Source organism: Seriola lalandi, unplaced genomic scaffold (assembly GCF_002814215.2).
Source record: "Seriola lalandi dorsalis isolate HSWRI2012SDOR001 ecotype SW California unplaced genomic scaffold, Sedor1 jcf7180002054885, whole genome shotgun sequence".
NCBI classification, from domain to species: Eukaryota; Metazoa; Chordata; class Actinopteri; order Carangiformes; family Carangidae; genus Seriola; species Seriola lalandi.
The window spans coordinates 6,525,768-6,551,277 of NW_019525437.1; the positions used below are offsets into that span (position 1 = coordinate 6,525,768).

A 25,510-nucleotide genomic window follows, 5' to 3' on the forward strand; every position below is an offset into this window, starting at 1 on the left:
TCTTATGGCAGGCGTAGCTATTTCGGAGGTTAGCTTCATACACATGTTGGTGGATGGGCTGGAGGGGCTGCTCCAGGACTGGGAAGGCGCTGCGCAGAGATCTCCTCTTCTCGGCTGCAGAGCTCATACAGCGGACTGAGCACTGCCAACGCTGCTCAGTCAACCTGTCACACAAGATTCACACATGAAAAGCGTGTTCACAACATGATACAGAAAACAAAACTCAGAGTTTGTGAGTTTGAGACAGTTTCCTTGACTGTGAATACCTCAACTCTTTGAAATGGCTTTCAGCTTTATGCAATTCTTTATGCAACAATTCTTGATTCTACAAGCTTCTACAATTTTTATAAGTCAAAGTAACTCAAACACACACCTCCAATCCTTTCACTGATTGGCCTCCAGATGTTATTGGCCGTGGGGTTCAAATACTTTTTCCAGGCTACAGTGTGAATGTTTGAATGATGTTTTCAATTTGGACAAGAAAAATACAGTGATTTCTGTATTCTTAGTTAAAATAAATAGATGTTTGTTCATAATTGTAACTTGGATGAAGATCTGACCATTTTTTAAGATGTGGGTAATGCCAAAGGCTTCACTTGCTTTTTCCTGCCGCTGTAAATGTTACTTGTGTATCACATAATTGTTTCAATCCCCTACAGAAAGCCACAGCATATCATCGACTGTAAGTAGATTATCATTTGGTTTATGGTCCAGGAGTTACCTGTGATGTCTCTCTTCTGCTGTGTTTCTCAACATCCATGATGGTGACTGGGTGTAGGGAGGCACCAGGGCGGGACATACTCTTCCTCCACTACACACACTCCTTTTAGAGAGAGAGAGAGAGAGAGAGAGAGAGAGAGGTGTGTCAGGTGGGTCTTCAGTTGTTATTCAGGCACAGTAGCTCTAGGACAGTCTCTGTGCATAATAAACCTTTTCACATCACCATATAGAGGCCATGTAAGCTGGGCATAGTGTAAGAATGGCAAACTAATTTCATTAATTCATTGTATGGATACAAAATATGAACAAAAACATATGTGCTTATTCCGTGGTGAAAGATACCTAAGTGAATTCTCTCAAGTACAACATTTAAGTACAATCTCTAAGTACGGTACTTGTACTTTACTTGAGTATTTCTATTTTTCTGTTATTTCATGTACTGCACTAAATTACAGAGTGAAAATTGTAGGTTGTACTTCCCAAATTAAGATTTATTATCTCCATCATGAGCAACTCATTAAACATGTACGTAGGGTTAGTGGGAATTGTAATTTTTGCTGAAAAAAATAATAAAAGTGAGGATGAAGTGATATTTTTGGCTGGAGGTCTGGAGAATATGACTTATAGGCCGGAGCGTCTCTTCAGTACCACAATGCTTAATTTATGGTCTGTTACGTGGTATTAACGTGGTCTGTTGTGACAAATGTTACTTTTATGAAAACGTTGCAGCTCCTGCAATTTGGATAATGCACTTGGTCATATTGCAATTTCAATAACATTTCTATTTATTGTTCAGCCCTACATGTATGTATCAGTAATAATAATCTAATAGATTAATAGTATAACCTTCATAGACATGGACACTGAGTACTTCTATTTATTACTTAGGTACATTTTGCAGATTGATACACTGTTATAAAGCACTTAAAATTATCTACACCACTGCAACTACAGCAGTAAAGTGCCTCTTACACATGAATGTATCAGTAATAGTATTGCTCATTACAGTATAACACTCACCAGACCACTGAGTACCTTTACTTTAAATATATTTTGCTCATAATACTTCCTTACTTTTACTTAAGTGAAGGATCTGAATACTTCTGAACCACTTTCACCACTGTGCTTACTTCAAAGGAAGGAAATAACAGCCTTTACTGAATTAAGTGAGTAATTAAACACCATATTCTCCACACTGCTGATCAGTTATAACTCCCTTTAGAGATCCCTGGTGGTGGGGGTCATTTTTGGACACTGCAGCAGCTGAATGGCATCAACAGCATTGGCATCTCAGCGATACCTGTCAGTACATTGAAATTCACCCAGAGACATGAATCTCTTTGTCCCTTTGAGGTCACATTCACCTACATACTTAATTAAACTGCAACTGAACATAATGGCTGCATCACTTTCTACTGAGAACTTAACTGGAAACATGTAGGATATGTTAGCTACTACTGAATATGGAGTGTCTGTACAGCGAGACTTATTTTGCTCATATCTAACTAGCTAAACATATTTATTTATCGTATATTTTGTATTAACATGTGGGCAATCTTTGAAGTTCGATAAATCGTTAGCTTACGGTTCACAATACGAAATGTTTGCCAAAGGTCAAAAGATTTAGTTCAGATAAATGTATGGATTTATGAATGGGAAAGACGTAACGCCTCTTACCTTGTCATGCAGCGGTACATGTCTGTTTATGTCTGCCAAATACAGCTAATTAGACAGCTTTATCAGTTAGAAATAACCAAAAGAGAACTAGGCTACTCCATTGTCGTCCAATAACCCCAAAACAAATTCTTCTTCTTCCGTACTATGCTTGGTGGCAGTTTGCGAGCTGTATTACGTACTGCTGCACTCTACTGGAGTTCAGGGTGAAGTGCAGATTGGTGGTAAAATAAAAAATAACAGGCAAAACATCTCAAATTTGAGCTACCTGTACAGTACATGAGTATTTCCACACTTCATACTCCACTACAGTTCTCAGAGACTGGGCGACAAATTGTTTCAGCTCTAATATCAAGTACAATCCTGCACTTGTCTACTGATTTGCATTTAGTGGTTCCAGTTGTAATGACGCATCTTGACCGCTGGAGGGAGCTGCTCATTCACCAATTCATGAACTGGGGCCTCTGTTCAACTTTTAAAGGAATATTCTCACATTAGAAGGACATATATCGAAAAATTGTGTACATAATGATTAAACTGAGTTAATTCTGACATTGTCATTTTGCATAACTTAACCATAACTTTACATACGTAAACTGAGAATAAACAGGTACTGACTATTGTATGCAACAGTTAAAAATTAAAATTAAATTTTCTTTCTCACTTAATTGAGACATTTGTTTCAATTTAAGGATTTTGTTGATAAATAAGTGTTAAATTTCACCCTGACACACTTGTCAGCAAGCTACAGCAAAAGAAAAAAGAAAAAAAAGACATTTGTACAGAAAGAAAGCCAATTTTCCTAATTTCAGCAGGAAGCAGTTAATTGAGGCTGTCTTCCTGTATGTCCTGAATTATGGTGATGTCATCTATAGACACGCCTCTGCCCCCGCTCTCAAACCCCTTGATTCAGTTTACCACTCTGCTCCAAGATTCATTATTGGTGTCAGTTATTCTACTCATCATTGCATCTTATATGAAAAGGTTGGGTGGGCATCGCAAACAGTAAGACATGACAGGCATTGGTTTCTATTTATGTAGCCTATAAAGCCCTGACTGACAACGTGCCATCATACATCACTTCCTTAATAAACTGGTCCCATATATTTTTTGACCCATTCACGTGATTGGCTAATGCTCAAAGTTCCACATGCAATTACTCATTTTGGGAAAACTGCATTTAGTTTTTATGCTGCACACACCTGGAACATTTTACAACACACGTTAAACTAAACACAGTTGTACCTATCAGATGGGATATTGATAAACTCATATTAAGGCCCAACAACATTTATTATCGTAATTCTCTATTCTCAATTTAAAGGAATGGATGGCCAATGAAAAATTACTTTACCATATAATGCTTGCATCTTCATATCTAGGCCTTCAGTGTTTTTTTTTTTTTATTTAACTTGCAGGTATATTGTAATTTTATAATTGAGTCCAAAAATGAGTAAAATTAAAATAATAGATGTTTATTGCATTTCTTGATATTTTTTGTGTTTAGCTCTCTAATACATAGGATAGAAAAAAAATTATCAAAAAAATAAAATAATTATGAATACTTTAATTAATAACTACAACAGTGTATGATTAATTGTCTTATTTTTTTTTGATTCCCTACTGTTTCCAGGTGGTATGCCAGATGTTTTGTTGTAGCCTATACTCTCACATAATTGTTTTTTGTAATGCAGGGTTTTCTTTTTTACCGTTTTTGATCAATTTCATTATTACTGGTCTGTCTAAGGTCTAACACCGCTTGGATGACCACTAACAATAGCAGTATTTTTAGGACCTCTGTGGTCCAGGGCCCCCGGTTTGGGCGGCCCTGTTCATTCGGGAGAAGGAGGAGGAGTGTTTGTCGGCAGACAGTCAGTCAGTCAGAAGGACCGGAGTCCCAGCGGCAGTTTCGGAGACTGTGTGGGGAAAACTGCGTCCAGTACGGGAGAACTCAGAAGGGGGAATCCGACATGAGTTGGGGAACGGAGCTCTGGGTATGTTTAAACGCTTTAAACTATGTTTTTGGCCAATTGTTTGGTTTGTTTGCTTCGTTTTCTTTGACACGGGCAACACACCGACTTTTGGGAAATGGAGTGGAAGGAAGGTGCCGTGTTACCTTTTAGCGGCTAACGTTAACGCTAGCCGGCTGGCTGCGCTGTTAGCCGGCGAGGCTAAGGCTAAAGCTAATCCGTGGTGCACCTTAACGGCTGTGACAGCGGCGGAACAATAGATGGGCAAGTCTGCAGACATACGGCCGGGGCGCACGGCAGCAGGGGCAGCGGGGGGAGTCATACCGCCTTCTCCACTCGGTTACAGCCAACTTCAATCATATCTCTGCACCTGAATTGATGTTTTTGTTTGACTGGCAAGTTACGAAGTTGCATCCTGACGGCTTTTTTTGTGTGTCACACCCTGTTTCAAAGAGAAGCTGGCAGGGATTCCCGGTAACAGGGTGGAGAAACGGTGGGATCCCGGGTGGAGACCACTGTCCTGCTCGGTGTCCTTAAAACAACCTTAACTTCACAGCTGTTTGTTTCATTAACTGATTGGCATAGCGTTTCTCTTTGTTGCTGGTTGTCCAATCTTTTGTCTTAACCTCCATGTGATCAGAGGGGGCACATGCTCATTTGAACTGAATCAGCCGATATATAATACACCTAGCCTTTCTAGCTATGTAGACTCAACGAGTAGCTAAATAAAAGTCAGACATAATAGATTATAATACTTCAGTCACTCAAACATGAGCCTCGGCTGCTGCTCTTTGTCAAGCACAGTAGATATCACAGTGAATGAACATTTCCCCTTTGCATCAGCTCTCTACCTCAAATAGGTTATTATAATGTGGATGAAATGTTTGTTGCAGCATTGGGTTAATTTGGTGAACACATGTTTAAATATTGAATTATAGCTGACAGGATGGTGAGCTCCAGCCTCTGCTTTTTTGGGGTGTTGGCCATCACAAGCTGTTGTAACTAGAGAGGCAACCAGCAGCATCTCTCTCTCTCTCTCTCTCTCTCTCTTTCTCTCTCTCTCTCTCTCTGTCTCTGTCTCTGTCTCTGTCTCTCTCTCTCTGTCTCTGTGTGTGAGGAGGGAGTACTTCACCTCCCTGAGATGATACTCCTCCAGTTGACCTCAGTGGTTATCTCCAGTTTAAAATAAGCATTTCTTTTTTCTTTTTTGCTTGCTCAGCCCTCAAAAAAAGAAAAAAGAGATAACTATTTGCTTATGTGTGATTCAAAAGGATTTGTGTCAGGATTTATGTGTTTCTTTTTTTTTTTTTTTGGATTCATGTCTCCCATTCATGTTTCCCATTCAGTTTTTCTTGGTTTCTGAGCATAAAATATGAGGATAGAGTACAGTCAGCAGGGTCAGCTTGTGTTCCCAGTTAAGACAGATGGAGAGACTGAATGTGTATTTTTGAGCCTATGTTATGAATGTGGACCCAGTCTGTTCCTGTATAGATGTTTCTGCTATTTGAGTCTGTGTTTTTGAATAATCAATTAATCGTTTAAAACAGTAAGAAATATACTAGAAATATATCAGAGATTTACACAATTGTTTTGAAAGCTTGGGCTTTATGTGCCCTTCACTTATTGGCACCAATATAATCATTATGTTTTTATTGTAATGTGAATCATTTATTTGTATAACTCAATATTACATACAGATCCTTCAAAGTTTTAGGACCTAACAAAAGAAACCTTGGGAGAGAAATTCAAGTTTACATGAAATTAGCAGAAACAAAAAATATAGAGACCAGACTGAAGTTCAACAGCAGGATTTATAAAAAAAAAAAAAAAAAAGGTCCAAAACTAATGTAGTAATCCACCATTAGAAATCCAATAAAATAAGTCCAGAGAGTGACATCCATAATGAAAAACGATGAACGAAAATTCAGAGTGTTACTTGCTCATTGAATGGTTTTAGCTCATCTCTGCAGCATCTTTTTTGTCAGTGCTGTGGTAAAGCAAAGCCGGCTATGATCTGCTGAGTGTAGATGTTGTCTGACGGACCGTCATAATCCCCTCTGTCCACTGATGAGATTAATGTGCTGACTGTCGGATGTCAGATTACACATGATTGGCTGTCTGATGTCAGATTACAGATTATCGTCCACAAGATAAGATGTAAAACTGTTGATTGGCCGTTTCATTGTCCATATGTAATGCCAGTCGGTATACATTGTTTTCTGTCTAAATTCATATTATAAACCAACACCTGGATAATAACTCAATATCAATTTCAGTTCTTGGCGCGCCTCCTAAATAAACTGTATACTATTCTACTCTAATTCCCCTAGGGCTGCAACTAATGATTGATTGATTGATTGATTAATCAAACAATAATTTTCATGATTCATCTATAATTTGTTTGGTCTGAATATGAAAGTATCACATTCACAATCACCCAGAACCCAAGTTTTTGTTTTTAAATTCCCAACATTTTATGGATTGTGAAACCCATAAAACTAAACCATGACTACTTGCAGCCCTTCCTATGACATAAAAGTGATTTTGTTTGTTTTATTTGAAAAATATCAAATAAAATCACAAGGATATAGCAAAGATTAGAGGCAATTCTGAAAAAGATGTACCAAAATTTTGTGTAATAGAAATATTTCAAATCCTGTTAATCATCTTTCCAGCTCCCAGGTTACAAACCAATGGATTAATCGATTTAATAAACTGTACTCAGCGCATTTCCAGTGTCTGGCACTCAGTATATTCAACAGCTTGGCACCTTTGCTTTTTCTCTGCGTTTTGGCTCTAACCCAGGTCTTTTAGACATTACAAAGCAAGCGAGGAACATCCTATTACCGCGCTGGCTTCCTGCCCTCCGAGATGCACACATAAAGTAGGAAGTGTTTGTCTGAATTAAAGCTCTGTCTGCTTTTTTGCATGTGCGCTTAGTGCCAGGATGCTGCCATGCTGTGCTCTGGTCTGTCTGGTCGAGGTGAGTTGGAGGCCAGCAGAGCAGAGCAGCCAAGTCTGACTGAAGGACAAGAGAGTGACAGGCGGTCGTCTCCACTGATCGGCCAGACTGAAAGACAAGGATAAGGGGATAGAAGTGGAGGAAAGAGGACAGGCTTTAAACGGCTGGCTAGATTTGTGACTGTACTTTGAAGTCTGTCGGCTGTTAAATGGAAAGGAGACAGTAGAACAATTGTGGAAAGTCAGATTCAGAGCAGTGAGCAGGTTTTTACCCTCTTCCAAATCAAGGGGTTACTGGAGTTTGCTTTTCTTTCTTTCATGTGTTGTGTGGCTTTAGAAAAGGCTTATTACGGTGTTCCCTCAGGTTTTCTGTGGAGGTGCTGTTGCAGTACGGGTTACCAGGGTTATTTGTGAATCATTTGATACTTGGAAGTAAAAGGATTGTTTGTATTCTTGGCATCAGGTGGCGATCAGACTCTTGACAAGGGTGCTTGCTATCCCCACTCCTGTTTGTGATATTTATAGACAGTAGCCTGCAGTATAGCAGTAGTTTACTGTAGGATAGCATCTGTGCGGCGTTAAAATGGTGTTGTGGGAATATCATCTCTGATATGTATCAAGACTTGCCAATATATTGAATGTTGAAGATTCAGTGGCGTCACCTTTGTTCTGATGTTCACAAACAGCTGATGTTGCCTGTTTCCTGTGTTTTAGTCTTTAGCCCAGTGTCTTTGTCAATAATTAGTAAATTTATATCAGTAATAAATCCTAACTTGACTTATAGTTAATCCTTCTGATATACAGATGGCTTAGCTTTTAAAGACAGGATGCAGAACACATTGACAGCTCTATGTGACTTAGCGCTGCAATAACTAGTTGATCAAAAATATATTAATCGGCAACAACTTTGATAATCGATTAATTATTTGGGTCATTTTTCAAGAAAAAATGCTGAACATTTTCTGGTTTTAGCTTCTCAAATGTGAGAATTTAATGCTTTTGTTTGTCATATGTGGTCATAAACTGAATATTGTTTAGGTTTTGGACTGTTGGTCGGATAAAATTTGACTAAATCTCCATGAGCTGTTTATAATGACATTTCATAGACAAGACGATAAACTGATTAATTGACACACTAATCGGCTATGAAAATAATCATTAGTTGCAGCCGTGCTGTGATGCTTGCCAATGTTGAGTAAACGGAGCAAATTCTGAAGCTCCATTTGTTGTGTATCTGTGGCAGTGGAAGCTCTTCTGAGAGAGGGTTCCTGTTGTTTAGTAGGGCAGCACTCTGGTTCTTAGCAGGTCACAGCGGGTGTGAATGAAGTCATGTTGAAGCTGAGGGCACTGGCCTGCACATGACAAGCTGTTATACCCGGTCCAGCCAAGCTTGTCAACACATTGTGTCTGTGTGTGGAAGGGGGTGTTTTTGGAGGTGTGGGTGAGAGGAGATGTTGTTCTCAGGCCTGGATGTGTGAGAATGATAGCTGATAGCCCACTTTATTTCGTTAATGTCCTGCGTGCGAGGGCGGATGTCTTTCTTAATTAACAAAATTGTGCTAACACACATTTCCCGGAGACTGGGAGGAAGATAAGATGGATAGTAAGAAAGGAGGTGTGAGAGAAGGACGGAGGAGAAGAAAGCCTATAAAGAGGAAGGGAAGGAGGAGGTTAAATGACTGGAGAGGAGGGAGAAATTTTCATATGGTGGGAGGAGGTGAACTGATGGAGGCAGATGGAGTGAGAAACAAATAGAGTTTGCAGATATAATGGATTAGATGAAACTTTAATGATCCCAGTGGGGAGATTGGCTGCTGCAACAGTAACGGGATACATCAAGAGTGAACAGGCTGTCTGTATCTCACCTGAAACAGTAGCAAACAGTGTACGAAATGATATTGAAATATGGCACTTGATTAAGGTTTCAGTCTCCTCAGTGGATGTCTAAAGCAAGTGCTTCATGTACGTTTTTCATTCTGGGGAAGTTGTACTAGCTCACCCTCAAAAACACACAAACACAGAGTTGTTGCCTTCCTCCTCTTGGCGTTTTTTCAGAATCCGTCTCCACTCCTCCGATCCCCTCCCTCCCTCCCTCCCTCTCTCTCTTCCTTCCTCTCATCCTCCCATCACCTCCCTCTAGATGCGATCACAGCTGTATCCACCCAGCCAGCTGTTTGGCAGTCAAGCCCCTCTTGGATTCAGACACCATCACACCTGTATGACTTTCAGATGAATGCAGTGACCCTGAATAAACCCGTTTTCCTCTGTGTCTAAATGGGTCAGCGTGTGTTATCTGACCTGGCTTTTTTGACCCCTCTCAGAATCAGTTCTTGTTGTGGTGGAAGTGCCGGTTCCAATTTGAGAAATAGAGTGAATGGCCTATTCTTACATATTTGACTTGTGGTAGATATCTTTGTGTTTTTAAACTTTTGTTTCGTTGTTTTTCCAAATCATAAAGATAAAACATTATTATTATTTTATCTATTGTTGCAACATCATTATTTTTTATACTTTTTTTCCAGGAAGTAAAAACTGAATCACCAGAGACAGAAAAGGCTCCAGACCTCTCAGAGTCACAACGGCTCTAGATGCAGGACTTTGGTCAGAGCTGCAGCTGCACTCAGTGTTGTGCTGTCTTCCAGGAGTCAGTCTGTCAACTGTTTATTAGTCAGTTACTTTATTAGCCAGAGGATAAAAATGCAGGCTTTAGGACACGTGGAAAATTGGAAGATGTTGGGAATTTTTCTGGTGAATTTTCCCTAGATCTCCAACCCAGTCATTACACTAAACCTCTGCTGGATGGCTGGCTGGCTGCTGTCAGTCTTAGTTGCCTGCTCATGTAACATGCTCACACACAGTAGTATACTCTTTATACTGACGACTTTACCTTTTCTCAACCATGTTGATTCACTTTGACACCCAGGAGTTTGAAAGATTTTAGGAATAGGAATGTTCATAGGAATCGTGGTCAGGGTTTAAGACAATCTAAATTTTATCTACCATCAGAGATTTTGCAGTAGTGTTCACAGTGTGGTATCAATGAGTCCATTTTATTAGGCTGTTGTGGGCAAAACTTAGAAGGCCATTATTTTCAGTCTTTTAATCAGTTTTCACAGAGTGTGCACATTAAAGCTGAAAGATGTAATTGATTAACCCATTAGTCATTTGGCGGAAAATTAATCTGGAGCTATTTTGATAATTGTTTAATCCTTAGAATCAATTTTGAGCCAAAAATGCCAAAAATTCAATGGCTCTTAAATGTAAGTATTTGCTGCTTTTCTGCCTCGTACTTACTTGCATAAATGGAATTATCTTTGTTGTTTTGTTTCCAGCTGTAAGAAGATCCTGACCACTGTGGGTTTACAGTTACATTGCAGCTTAGTGATAGAAAGAGAAGGGGAAATATAGGGAGAACCAGTGAACAAGCTGCCCACCTCTACAAAGCGGAGTCTAATGTGTCACTCAAATTGTATTTTGAAAACCAGATTTGCACCTGGATTATTGTATCTGTTAAATTTGAATGAGAAATTTGGAAGAAGCTGATAAATTCATAGAGTTTGGAGGAACAGTACAAACATATGGGGCTATTCAATATGATAAATATTCAGTATGATTCTTTACTCTCACTGGGTTAATCACTGTTGATTAAAACAAGAGTGAGATTATTGTTTTCATCATTGCTGTGAACCCTGTGGTGAATCTACAACAGTATATAGAGTTGGTGACTTGGAAACGAGATGTCCTCCAGCTGATGTCCTTCGGTTGCTGTGTACTAAACACATCAGCTGCTAAACCTGCTCACCTCTGCTGCACTGATGCTATCTGCTCTGTGGACGGACACAAGACCAAATTACTTAGCGACATACAGGCTCGAACACAAAACACCAGCTGACTTGCAGATAGACACGGGGTCAACATAAAGACCTTTACTCCAGACCAGTTCAGTTCCATGTTTAGAGATCTAATTCTCTGTCTCTGCAGAACCATTACTTCCCTTAGCTACCAATGTTAGAGCATGGAGAATAAATCAAGTGTGAATGAATCAAGGACCTTTTTGTTCCCTGTTTGTGTGTGTGTGTCTTTTCATGTGAGAAACGACCAGTGGGTGTATGTTTGCCATGTGAAGATAAACCATTAGCTCTTCTTATCCCATTGCAAAGTTGATAATTGCAGCTCTCCCTTCCTCTTCATCCTTACGCCAATAATCTTCATCTCCTCCTCTTCATCTCCTCGACCAACCCTCCCTTTTTACCCTCAGGACTGGGCAGAATTCTCCAGCGCAGACACATTTATAAAAGGGGTTTCCCACAGGCCAAACTGAAGTGGGAATGGTTGTAAGATGGTTAAAAATGCTTAATGTCAAAGAGCCGCAAATAGACTTTGGTGATGTGGAGCTGCTGTTTGAGACTACTTTCTCTCAGGGGCCACATATGGGAAGATTTTTTTGTTTTAGTTTGAGTTAAACGGGTTGTAATAGTGGTTAGAGTGAAACTTTAAAATTAGGAAAATAGAAGATTAAGATCACCCTTTGCGTCCATTCTTTAATTTGAGATATTTTGTAGTGAACTATTTTGGCAAAATGCTGAAATTAGACCAAGGTTTCTTAAAGGTTTTCTGACCCATACAGTTATCTCGTGAATCTTTGTAAGGGATGGAGTTAGCGCCAAATAAATTATATAGAAATTATGAATTTAATTCAGTTGAGGCCAGAAGCTAATTATTGGCCAAGGAAATAGTAGTTTGGCCAAATAATCCTAACTCAAGGTCTACTTGCTAGCTTTTTCTGGAGATTTCAGCCTCATCTTGCAATCTTCATCAGCAGTTTAGAGCTGCTACTTTATTCGCTATTCTATTTGCTACTGATTATTCTGTCAATTGATTTTGCAGTTATGTGCTTATTTGTTTATTGTATAAAATAGGGAAATTGTGAAAAAATGTTCGTCACAATTTCCTAGCATCGTAAGTGACATCTTTCGATTTTTTCCTTTTGTTTGACTAACAGACAAAAACCTAAAGATGCACAGTCCAGAGCTGAAACAATTATTTGAGTAATAGATAGTCAACGGACAAAAAAATAATCTGCAACTGTTTGATAGTGGGCTAATCATTTAAATAATTTTTGAAGCAGAACAAGTGAAACATTCCAGCCTCTAATGACAGAATTTACTACTTCTTCTTTATGATATATTAATGTAAACTTCATATTTTAGTTTTTTTGGAACGTTTAACATTTAAAGATATCTCTTGTGGGCCTGTAAAGTGATGGGCATTGATGGGATTAATCACAAAAATAATCATCTGATTAATCGATAATGAAAAAAATAATTGTAAGTTGCATGCCTATTTCCATTTACAATGATAGGACAGTAAATGCTCCATTTTAAAAGCTAGAATTAGTTTTTTTTTTTCTTAATTAGTGACTTGAAGATGAAGAGCTGATTAAAATTGTTGTCAGTTAATCCCTTAGTTGATCAACAGGAAATTAATCTGGTTGTTTCAACACCACACAGTTCAGTTTGCCCTTTTAATTAATATTTCCATCAACAAAAATGAAAGGAAACTAGAAGTCTTGAAAGTCTCCCGTGACTCCAGCTGCATATCAACTACCGCCACATGGGATCATGACCTCAAGGTTCAAAAACTCTTCAGAGTATTTGGATTTACTGGAACCATCTGAAGTGTGCTGATGTAGCAGTTGGCATTGTGCACAAGCAACACAAAGGCAGTTTTACGACACTGCCTTATCAGACTTTGGGGAGTCTTTGTGGTGCATTTTTCTGCTGTTCTGGTTGATAAGTGTGTGTGTTGGGAAACAGTGGCTTTTGGCAGGAATTGGTGACAATGCATGTACCATAAATACAGACATTATGCGTAGAAAGTGTATATACATTGGACAAGCATAACTAGGACAGGCCCACCCCCTCTCCTCTCACTTGTCTCCCATGTTTCCTCTCTCCGTCTCCCTCCCTGTCCCACATACAGCCTGTTTACATACACGGAGACAATGTTAATTCTAGCAACAGAGAAGTTTTCCCAGGGTGTTTATGTGGCCGATGAAGTTCCAGAGCCCAATAAAACTGCTCCGTGCTACTCATTTGCACACACACTCACTAGCTGCTCTGCATGGAGGCTTGCTGGTTACCTAGGTAACCTGTTCATGAAGTACACAGTGTCTCCCCCTGGTTACTGCAGCTACCCCAGACCATAATATGTCAGGTAGTTGGAGTGCAGGATAAAGGATGTTAACACACACAGCAGCAGGCTGGTTGTGAGCTAGTTTTTTGTCCTCAGTGTTGATCAGAAATGAGGAAAGATGGTGTATCTTTTTATTTTTTTTTAAAGAAAGATGAAAAGTAAAAAAAAAAGTCCTGTTGTTTGGAAAGTGGGAAACATATTTTCAAAGTTTTTCTCCCTGACAACAGTCTTGTTTAGCCTTCAAAGCTTGAATCAGCCAAGTATAAATTACAAAGACTTACAGGGGAGAAACATTTCACAATGAGATGACAACAATAGTCTCAAACAGATTTCTGCAGTGAACCAATTTAAACCCACTTTGTGACCCACTATTGTCTCCCAAAGTGGTCTTTAACAAACACCCACTTTGTGCTGATCTAGTCTGGACTCACCATTGTTCATTTAAACCCTCTTGGTGTTAACAAATTGTTACTCACAAGGATGTAACGGAATCACTGCTGCCAGACACATAATGGGTCCATGCTCATGGCTGATGAAGTGCTACAAGAGCTGTAGCAGCGGGAACTGAACTTAATGCTAACTGAGGCAGTAGTACTGCCTCAGTTAGCATTAATACCAGCAATAATACCAGCAGACATAGTAGTAAATAGGAGTATAGTGGAGTAGCACTATAGGAGTAGTAAATGACCGTAACTGTAGCATCAAGGGAAGGTTCACATTTTTAGGTTTTAGTGAAATGTTTGAACATCTATCAGATGGATTATGAAATTTGGTACAGATATCCATGATGCCCAGAGGATGAATTGTAATAACTTTGGTGATCCTTTGACTTTTCATCTCACACCATCATCAGGTCAAAATTTCAAATGGTCCAATACTTACATTTCTGATCAAATACCTGCAAAACTACCGAGGCTCCCGCCACCCTCAGCTGTACTTTGTGTCCAGTGCAAATTACCTTGCTAGCGTGCAATCATGCAAAACTAAGATTGTGAACATGATGAACATTATGCTGGCTAAACAAAACCATGTTAGCATTTTCATTGTCAACATTTTAGCATCCTTACATAGCATTAATGTGACAGCACTACTGTGAATAAATACAGCCTCACAGATCTGCTAGCATGGATGTCTCAACAGTTATATGATTATTTAGCCAAAGTCCAAAATGAAAGTCTTGGTTTTTACCAGGTAAAAGTGCATTGTAAATGGGAGTCTGTACACTTGGCTAAAGATTGATTGCCAGAGGACAAAAGCCTCTCTGTACTGTTTTGTTAGCAAGAAGTGAGTCTTTCCGCTGTGCAAAAAGACCAACAGAGTGATGACTGTTAGTCAGACAATCCAAACAGCAATCTAGCGAGATAGCATTCAAGCACTGACCAACAGCTAACACCAGTGGATAGTGAATAATAGTTGAATCTTTCAGTTCCACTTATAAGACCAATTTTCAAGTGTTTTTTTTTTTTTTTTTAAAGTGGCTTCGAAATATTTGTCAGTTTCACCAATATGGTTTATTCTCTGCCTTTTTAAACAGGCATACAGGGGAATAAATGAGAACATGCTTGTAGACTGTGCTGAGATTCTCTGTCACATGATAAGGACAGTCATGCTCATTCCCTCCCTGCAGGAAGTAAAAGGGCATTTCTCTGAATCTACATGCTTATTTATACCGTGGTAAAGACTTATCTGAGGAGATTTTTTCCACTGAATGCAAGCTGTTATTGGGTTAATGCAAGCTATTTGGGGGAATTTCCACTGGATATAAGGGAACATTGTAGGAAATATTCCAATGACAACACTAACTGAGACACTGTTCAGAGGGAAGCTCTTACAGAGAGAAACACAAAGATTTTGAAACAGATTTAGAATTTGCTTATTGATTTTCTTGCTAAGAGTTTGATGAGAATATTGATAGCACTCTCATATGCGAAGTTACACCCAGCAGCTGGTTAGCTTAGAGCTTAGCATAAAGAGTGGAAACAGGGAAACGGTTAGCTTGGCTTCGTCTAAACTAAAGCTGCAGCGATTATTTGATTAATCAGTTGTCAACGGGAAATTAATGTGCACCTATTTTGATAGTCCATTACTTGTTTATGTCATGTCATCAAACAAACATTGAGCTGCCTAGATGTGAAAATGTGTTGCTCTTTTGTGTCTTCAAAGTATAGTAAACCGAATATCTTTGGTTTTCTTTTCAGACAAAGCAAAGCATTTTAGAACATTCCCTTGGTCTTCAGGGAACTGTAATGGGTACATTTCACAGTTTTGTTGATGATTTATAGATGAAAACAATGATTAATTGACAGATTAATTGATAGGAAAAATAATTGTCAGTGCCAGCCCTAGTCCAAACATAATAACATCTATCAGCACCTCTAAAGCTCACTAACAAACATGTTTTACATAGTTTGTTTAATCTGTCGACTTGTGGTTTTTGCACTATGATTTTTGAATGTAGCCGTTTCCAGTCTTTGTGCTGAGCCAGGCTAACCAGCTGCTAACTGTAGCTTCATATTAATTAGTCAGACATGAGAGTGGTCGGTCTTCTCTTCTTGGCCGGGGCCTTGATCACTAAGGCAATGATGTATTTTTTTTCTGCCCGTTTGTATCTGGACTATACCCAATCACTTTGTATATTTGAATGAAAATGTGCTTATTTACATGTAGAATTTTACCAAACATCTACTTTGTTTTGCTACTCACAAGTTAAAGTCAGAATAGAGGTAAATAAATTAATTTATTCTCCCTCAAATTATGGATTTTTTGGTTGCTGGTGTTGAACGGACAAAAACTGATGTGATATATTTGTTGTCTAAAAATAGTGCCAGCTGTCCGCAGCCAAACTGAGTGTCGTAGCCCAAAGTCAGCCGCACTAACCAGTGTGAACAGTGCGAGGAGAGGTGTCATGGTCAACACACTCAGACACACACTCACACAGCTTGGGAGCCTCATGCCAAACCCCGACTGTGATTATGGCCCTTGAGTCAGTGGTTAGATACATCAGGGATCTTGTGGCTTTTTTTTCTGAGATGAATGAGCTGTTTATGTTTGTGTGTGCGCAGGCATGCACATATGGTCCGATGACACAGCTCAGTGGATTGCTGAACAGATACAGTATTCATCACATCCTGTTCTTTCATATTGGACACACAAACATGAAACACTGTTGTTAATAGTGTGGACAACCACTGAAACTGATTGTGCTAAAATTAGTCTGTGTGTGTGTGTACATGTACTTTTGGGGACGGATTTCAGACTAAAGTCCAGTTAATTGGGCACAGCTTGTCCAATTGCAGACAAAAGCTGTGTCCCCAATTAGGAAAACACTGGGTTTTTTTGGATCAGTTCTTAGGGTTAGGTTAAGATTAGGTTATGGTTAGGGTTAGGCAAGTAGTGTTTAGGGTTAGAATAGCTCTCCAGGAAATGAATATAAGTCTATGTAATGTCTATCTATGTAATCCCCAAAAGTGTGTCTTAGCCACCCAACACAGTCATTGCTCCATCCAAATACATACAACTAGGGTTGGGATAAATTGGATCTAATTCCAGTTTTCAAAATAACCAGATTTTTATACATTACATTACATTATATACATTTTTACATTTAGGTCGCGGACTTTCATTTATTAGTCAGGGCTGACAGTCGCTTTTGTTGGTAAAATGATAAGTGGCAGGGTACATCTTTTGTCAGTAAACTAAACTGACACTATAAACTGTTGGCTGGTTGATGTGCAGTGTCCTTACTTGCCCAACAATTATTTGTAAAGGGAAAGAAGTCATCTCTTTGCGAGACAGCTCTACAACTGCCATTGGACTCTGTGATTTTGTAGTTCAAAAGCACCAAGAGTGGCAACTATTGTTTTAGAGACGTAGTCTAGTTATGTCACTTATACAGGAGGAGAATATTCCAGTTAAATAAATGGAAATCATATCTATATGTTAAGCTTATCAATTTCTTAGTTGTTATTGAAGACAACCAGTATCTGAATCAAGTAGCTTGTAAAACATAAGGTGCAAAATTAAGTAGGCTACAACCTTAACAACAAAAAATGATTATTTTTATAACTTCAGTCAACTGCTAGTTGACTGTAATGGGATTTCTAATCTATAAGGGATTTGAAAAGATTTAGACATCAAACTCAAACACTATATGCAACCCTCTTTACTAGGGCAGGAATTTATGAATACTAATATTCTTATCAATACTCAATACAGAAAATTCAGAGAAAGAATATAATTTATTTACACACGGCAATGTTTATTGTTTATTTTAGGAAATATGGTAGACTGGGGCTTAACTCTAAAGCCTCGTTGCTTGTGTGTGAGCTGCAGGGAGACTGTTGTTTGATAGTTGATCTGGCCAGTATTTGAAATTTGACGTAAAAAAACAAAACAAAATATTGATACTTTATATTGAATTGTGCTGAAGTAGGAGATTTCAGTATTGTAAAAACACTAGTATAAAGTGTGACTCTTATTTATAAGTGTGCATGTGTATTTTGGCAGAATCATAGTTAAGTTGATAGAGTCATGGATAAAGCTTAAATGCCAAAGATTTTTTTGTTCCTTTTCAGCTCATCACTGTTTTATATAATTGCAAACTAAATAAAAAAAACACACAAGGACTTCACCTTGTGGTCCAGTCAACTGAGATGGGCATTTTTGCCATTTACTAACAATTTTTACAACTAATCGATTCCTTGAGGAAATCATCAGCAGATTATCTGAGAAAGAAAATCATTGTTATTTGCAGCCTTAAAGAGTAGCTGCACATTCTCAATGCACTCTGAATTGAGTGTATGTTTGTGGGTGTGTGTGTGTGTAGCCGCCAAACCTGATTATTTTGTGATGTCATCCTGAAACACATCTGGCCACACAGACTCGGGACTGAGGATTGTTTAATGAAACAAGCTCTCACAGTTCTGTCCTTAAAAACAGGGTTTCCTGTGTTGTGCGCTTTTAGGATCAGATTGTGACCCAGGAAATCCGCTGGGAGACCTTCAGTGTCAGATGGTTGACCCCACAAAATGACCCTGGTCAAGATTAGGGCTGTGACAAGGAGGGTCAGACTTGGGGTGAGGCAAGCTAATGGGTCCCGATCAAAGTCGCAGTCTGACATTTACAAACTAACCTGATGTGGGAGTATTCAGCAGTAACTTGGAAGTAGTTAACAGCAGTCATTTGAAACATAATACAGTACTCACAGTCTTTACTAATTATGTAAACAAGGCGTCTCTGAGACATTTTGTCATGCAAAAATAAAGACTTGACCTTTGTTGTAACTGGAGCTGCCACATAAAACCGGATTCAGCTTTTTTCAAAATGAAGGCCCAATTGTGATTCAAATCTTCATTTCCTCAATCACTATACATTTCCAAAATTTCCCAGCTGCATTTCAGTTTGTGGCTTTTTTGTGTTTTGGAATCAGAGTTGCATGTTTCATTCAAGCATCCTTACTACGTTAACTTCTTGTGTTTTTGCGATGTTCCAGTTTATGTTTGATTAAACGAGTATTTATTTTTAAAGTGAATTTTTTTTTGGTGTTACGTTTTTGTGTTCTGACACCCATGTGCAAGCTTAGCCCTGCAAACTAAAAGATTAACATCACTTAGCAAGTATAAACAACTAAGTATGATAATTGGAGGACAGTGTTGACTGTCAGGATCATTCTGTTCACTTCTGATCTTTGGGCAGGGATTGATGTGCATTTGAGTCAGTGGATTTGTTGGCCTTGTTGAGACTGTTTGAGAATATTTCAGTGAGACGAGCTGTGCTGAGCTGCTGAACTAAGCAGTTTAAGTTGACCAACAACATGTTTGCAATACAACAGACTAGTCAACCAAGTGAGTGCAGGCCCAGTCTGCCTGTCTCTCTGCCTCTCTTGTCTAACCAGTCTGTCAGGGTGTGTGTGAAGCAGAGGGGAAGTAAGACAATAGAGTGGATCATGTTGCTATGAAACCTGACTACCTAGCCACAGACAGGAGTGCCCAGGTGTGTGTGTGTGTGTGTGTGTGTGTGTGGGTTTTCCACACACAGGTATTAAATATAGCTGGAATGTCCTGGAGTCAAACCCTTGGTTTTGGGAATGGATGTCAGTGGAACTGTCTTTTGCAGACAGAGCTAATACTGGTGGACGAATGAGACAGCTGTTTACTGCTGAGAAATTAAAAGTGTACATTTGGGAAAAAAATGTGTAATATACAAGAGTGAAAATGTCTTTGAGCGGGACATTTTGTGGCACTATTCAAAGTTTTAAGCAAATAGTATAATAAGTCAAATCTTTGTGATATTTCTTGCATCTAAGCTAAGATTGTAGCAGTTCTGGGACAACAGTTTTTCACCAGCTGCTACAGGTAACACAGTCTATATCAGAGATTACTTGCCAATGTGTTGTCTTTGGCACATCGGGTGGCACGATTTGACAGTATTTCCCTACGTCACCTACTGTGTGTCCTTGCCTGTCATGACTGTTCATTACTTTTGTACTTTTGTAGTAGGTATTCCTTCTTGTTGCAGTTTTTTTTATTGTTGTATATCTCCACTCAAATTTAAATAAAGATGTTGGGGCTAAAGGTGAAGAAGTAACTCCGGCTTATAGTCAAGCGAAATAGTGATCATTAGCAGGAATTGTTGTCTTTTACCTTAATGAAGCACATTAGCCTAACTGTATAGAATTCTTTATTGTTCTGTTTGTAAGACAGCCAGGGGGAGAGATGATGTGAGTATGTATGCATGGCTGTGCTTATTGTGGTAAAGGAGCTCAGATGATGGAGTCACTGTTATCCATGTGTATTATCTACACATGACACACACATGTGCACTCTGTCTTCCTGCATACTGCTCTCCCCTCTCTTCGTCTTTCCAGTCAGCAAAAAAGTCGTTATGCATTGACTAACATGTGACTGATTAAAGTGTGACTGTCACTAATTTATGGTTGCATCGTTAACATGGAAAAGGCAGCAACTTCTTTAAAGTTTTGTCCTTGGCTCCTTCTGAAACCTGAGTGAAGTGTGAACCAACACCACAGAATTGTCAGAAAAGCTATTTTATTTCCCTGAATATCAGTAGATTGTTTGTTAAGGTGTAAAAAAGATTAAAATATAGTTTGGTTCTACAGTGATTTGAGGTGGTGAAGTACATTTTGCCTTTAGGTAACATTTGCTTGATGAATCTTGCTGAGATAATAATACCACTGTAATGGTTATTTAGTGGTACAGAGTCCTACTATGCCCAGATTGGGGTAATGTTTGACTGACCTGCCTCTGACTCAGACACAGACACCACCTGATGGGTCATGTCTGTTTTCATTCAAAGCTTCCCAACTTGCTTAACGAAGCTTGAGGTGAGCTATCCCAGAAACTGGTAAATGCTGAGGTTGTAGAATAATATTTCTTCTGCATGAATCTTTTTTTTTTTTTTGACAGCAAAAGCTACCACGTGGTGACACGCTCCTGACCAGAGTAGGATTGCAACTGACAATTATTCAATTATTTTTATACTCAGTCAATTCCTCAGTCTATTAATGTAAAAAAAAAAAAAAAAAAATGGCCTGCACAATTTTCTAAAGTTCAAGTTCAAAGTTCAATTGCTAGATCTCAAACATATTCTCTTTTCAGTGATTTATAAGGGTGGAAAAAAAGCATGAAATCAAGAAGCTGAAACTAGAGAATTATTTGGTCTTTTTGTTAAGACTTTAAAATGATTAATCAATCACTAAAATAGTTGTCAATGAGTATTCTTTCAAGAAATTAATTGACTATTTCAGTTCTACACCAATGTGACATAGATTTTTGCTTTTGAAAATACTTTTCTGTTTGCATGTGTGCCGGCTTTGTTTGTTACAAAAGTGAAAAACAGTGGAGTTGACCATCGTTGACATTTTCACCCAACATCTGTTCCAACTTTCCAGTTGCCAATCAGTGTTTCGGTGTCGAAACCGAGTCAGTGTTAAAACTGATGCAGCGTCTGTGCTTCAGGTATTTATTAGCAGTTGCAATGCTTTTTCCATCTGCGTTCTTTTTGAGTTTTAGGAAAGAGTTTTGATGTTTTCCCCTGAGCTGTGTTTGCTGGCACACAATGAGCACAGGTTCCTGTTAAATTGCCTCTTGGGCCAGTGATTGGACAAAGTATTTGACTGGTCCACCCACTGAAACAAATGAAAGCATGCATTCCAGTGCAGACTGTCAAGGGAGATTACTAGAATACAAGATTTTCAGGCGTTATACGGCCTCATAGCTTTGATTTTGTTAAGATACAAGATATCTGTGACTGTGATCTTAAACATATGAATAGTTTTCCCCTTAAACCACTGCACAGCTGTTATTGAGGTGTGAATCAGTGCACTCTGTTCGAGATAATCATTTAGCTCAACAGTAAATAATACACAGACTGGAAAACAAAATCTAGAGCTATTGCATAACAGGAAGAAACACCCATTTATTCACTTCAGCTGAACCATTCAAACTGTTGTAAACAAACACAGATATGACAATAATTTAAACACCTTACAGGAACCCATTTGACTCCACTGGTGTACTCTAGGGTGCATGGAGTTATAGGGTGAGTGTCTGCAGGAGTGAAGCCGCTCCCTGACTCGGAGCTGGACTGTGATCCATGATGTGATCACTCTCTGATTCATTTTAATCTGCTGAAATTATGTTTAATTTGAAGAGCTATGAATCACATGTTTCCTGTACAGTCCTGCTACAGTCATGCAGTAGTTTCTGTTTCCGCAGGGGAAAGAAAGAAACATGAAAATAGTTCCTGCAAGGCAGAAAAAAAGTGTGTGTGTGTGTTTACAGGGTGTGGCTTAAAATAGTGTAAATAGCTCATTGAGACAGATCTTTACAATGAAGTAATTCAATCACCAACACAGCTACAAACATGCGTCATGTCAGGTTGAGAGCCAGATAGCAGCATTTAACAGCTATAAAAAGGGCATTTAGCACTTATGGGAACTTCCAAAGATTATCTGAGTCTATATTGCAAGTGCAAACATCACAAAATAGAAGTCAAATTGTTTAATTTTAGGGCTGCAACTAATGATTTTTATTATTAAGTGATCTTCTTTTTTTAATAATCATATTTTCCTTTAGTCTATAAAACATCAGAAAATTGTGAATAAATAATGCCTGTCAAGATTTCCTGGAGGCTAAAATTTTTTTTTTTTTTTTCTTTTGGAGCAACGGTCACATAGAAGTTAGAGTGTTATTACACAGAGAAAAGCAGCTGTTTTTGTGGTTTGTTTTGGAGTAACAATACCAAACATTTGCTTCTCATATGTGTGGAATTAATCTTTTTCTTTGTTGCATATCACTAAATTTTGGTCTTTTGATTGAACAAAAAAGATGAAGATGAAGATGTCGCCTTGCTCGCTCATGACAGGCTTTATTTAAATAATGGTTGAACATCTTAATGACAAAATAACTAGTCGATTAATCAGGAAAATAATCTGCAGATTAATTGCTCATGAAACTAAAGTTATATGCAGCCCTATTTTCAGCTCTAAACAAAGTCTGAAGAACAACAGTAAGCGGCATTGACATGAGGAACAGTGGTCATGAGTTGAAAATCACAATTTCAGAAAATTTCCTATAAACATAACGGAGAAACATGGCTTAATGCAAACTTAACTCATGCTGCAGCTTCCTTTTGCAGCAAAAACCTTCCAGCCAATAGAACAGTTTTTGCTGATTACTATGAAGTAGCCACATTTAAGTCTAGGGTGAACATTTTAATTCAGGTTAGAAGTAGGTGTAAATCTATATTTGTACATTTTAACTGCTGCTCTGTTGGTTTCACACTAGGAAGCTGTGTAGGAGAGCAAGTGAAGGAATGTGAAGAGCTGCAGGTGCTCATGTAGGTCAGGCATTTATCAAACCCTCTAACACACAGAATTAGGCTAATGGGATTGAAGGGCTTCCCATTGAAAGCTCTCCAGAGAATCTGTGATGAAAACACAGTAATATTAAGGCTAAAACCTGCAGAAGAAGGTTTGTAAAACAGCCGAAGAAACTGGCTGTTCCTCCTGCCTGCACACAAGTGAGGGGGGGTTGAAGTCCACAGTGTGCCAGTGTTCCTGTCTGTTTTGCCCATAGATGGCAATTGGAGACTTTTCAACACAACAACCTTTTAGCATCAAATCCAAGTCTATTCAAATCCAGATGCTCTCAGCAAAGAAGAAGTAAAGCATGTGTATGTATGTGTGTCTGTAATCTACACAGGTATAAACTATGTGTACTTACCTCCTGGTGCTTTGGCCTCTGCTCACAGTCCAAATAGATCCAGGTTGACTCTTGCTTATTTGGTCTGACCAACAGTTCAAAACCAAACATACGAACTTTGATGAATTGTCGAAAAATATAAATACCACATAATCTTTGAGAATGCAGTGTTGGCATAAAAGTTTTTATAGTTTGATGTCAGGGTTAAAAGAGTGTATAATGTGAGATGACTTTCCTCCTTCCTTTTTATACAGTGGTAACTATCCTTAATATCCTTCTCTAGAGCCATTAGGCCATTGTGGGCAATGTTGTAAATCAGTGATGAAAGACTACTTTATAGTAATATCAGTTTTTCTATGATTCTTGAATTAATGTGATGAAGTTCTTTGATTTGTCGTGTATTTTGTTACCTGGACGAGCCAAACACATACATTCCTGTTTGCAATTTATCCATTAACGATTTCTTAATTGAATTTCCAGTGTATGTATTATTCTGGTGTCATGATATGAAATTAAATATACTGTGACAGAGCATTTTATCCATGTTTCCCACCCCTTGCTTGAGATCCGCTAACCTGTACAGAAAATATCAACTTAAGTAGCTTGAAATGCCTGTTAGAAAATACAAATGCCAGTCCAGTTAGGGCTGTATGATGTGTTCAATGTCTGTCATAACAGTCTCATTAACTATGTCGAGTCGCCGCCGTTTTCAGCACGTCACTCAGAATGGTTAGACATCACATCTATGACGGATAGACTCTTAAAGGACTCTGCACACTGATTTTAGCTAATGGCTTGTGTTTGTTGAAGAGGTTTTATCTTTGGCTGTGATGTATAAAGATGTGGAAGTCGAATGAACAGTGTGTGGATTCAACTGCCCCTTCCGCAGAGTTAACACTAGCTAACAGCTGTCTGCAGATATCAGGCTGATGTCTTGTCAACACAAACCGTGCAGGTGGATTAGTGAGCAGACTTTCTCTTTCTGCCCTGTCTGTGCTCACAGGGATCTTTTAAAGTGGATGTCCAGGATAAATTCTGAGGAATGCTACAGACAACATTGGTATTTATCCGATGTAAATGAATCATCATAATTAATCAAAATCAAAATGAATCGATTCTAAACTTTGTGAATCGAAATCAAACCAAAATGGGAGATCAGTGCATATATCCAGGCTCACCGGTCAGGGCAGGTGATATTAAAATCAACCTAACTCCCCCCAGAGAAATAACCCACGTCCAAACAGGGCTTTAGACAAAATGAATGTTCATCACACAGATGCACGCCTGTTCTCCTGTCCAATTTTCTTCCTACTTTCCTCTTGTTTTTCTTACCTCCCCTTTCAAAATCTCTCCAAATGCCAATCTTCTCCTCCCTAGCACTCCCTCTTCAACCTCCAGCACGCACGCACACACACGCACGCACAGACACACATGCACACACACACACACACACACAAAAAGCCGGTCTCCTCTCCCCTATCACATTCTTGGAAGAGACTTTTTTTTTCTGGTTGTTTTCGAGGAAGATGAAAACAGTTGCAGCAAAAACACACACACACCCACCAAACACACACACACACACACTGCAGACTGAGCCTGGGGATCTTCATACTGATGCCAGTGTTTCAGACAAGTTGACATTTCCCACCCAGTCTGTGCCGTGTGTGTGTGTGTGTGTGTGTGCGTGCACGTGTGCGTATGCGTGCGCATGCTCTCTGCTCTGGAATGCACAGTGTGTAATTAGTCTATTGTCCTAGCAGCATTTTC

At 38.8% G+C, this 25,510-nt stretch overlaps 2 protein-coding genes across 4 annotated transcripts in view; one reads left to right on the plus strand and one right to left on the minus strand.

The window, feature by feature from the left end:
* LOC111671743 (methylcrotonoyl-CoA carboxylase beta chain, mitochondrial) overlaps positions 1-2,554 on the minus strand; it is an 8,799-nt gene extending 6,245 nt beyond the window's left edge. Inside the window, exons 1-3 of the mRNA XM_087180012.1 lie at positions 2,398-2,554; positions 722-823; positions 1-164 (exon numbers count right to left, since the gene is read on the minus strand). The exon at positions 1-164 is cut by the window's left edge and continues 1 nt beyond it. Of these exons, the coding sequence (XP_087036138.1) occupies positions 1-164; positions 722-823; positions 2,398-2,417 (286 nt within the window). The 5' untranslated portion in view covers positions 2,418-2,554. The remainder of the gene's footprint in view (positions 165-721; positions 824-2,397) is intronic.
* A 1,725-nt stretch (positions 2,555-4,279) lies between these two features.
* The window catches only part of fnbp1l (formin binding protein 1-like), a 53,749-nt gene continuing 32,518 nt past the window's right edge, over positions 4,280-25,510 (plus strand). For all 3 annotated transcript variants that reach the window (XM_023428945.2, XM_087180009.1, XM_023428943.2), the window contains exon 1: positions 4,280-4,388. In XM_023428945.2, coding sequence (XP_023284713.1) covers positions 4,365-4,388 — 24 coding nt within the window. In that variant the 5' untranslated portion in view covers positions 4,280-4,364. The remainder of the gene's footprint in view (positions 4,389-25,510) is intronic.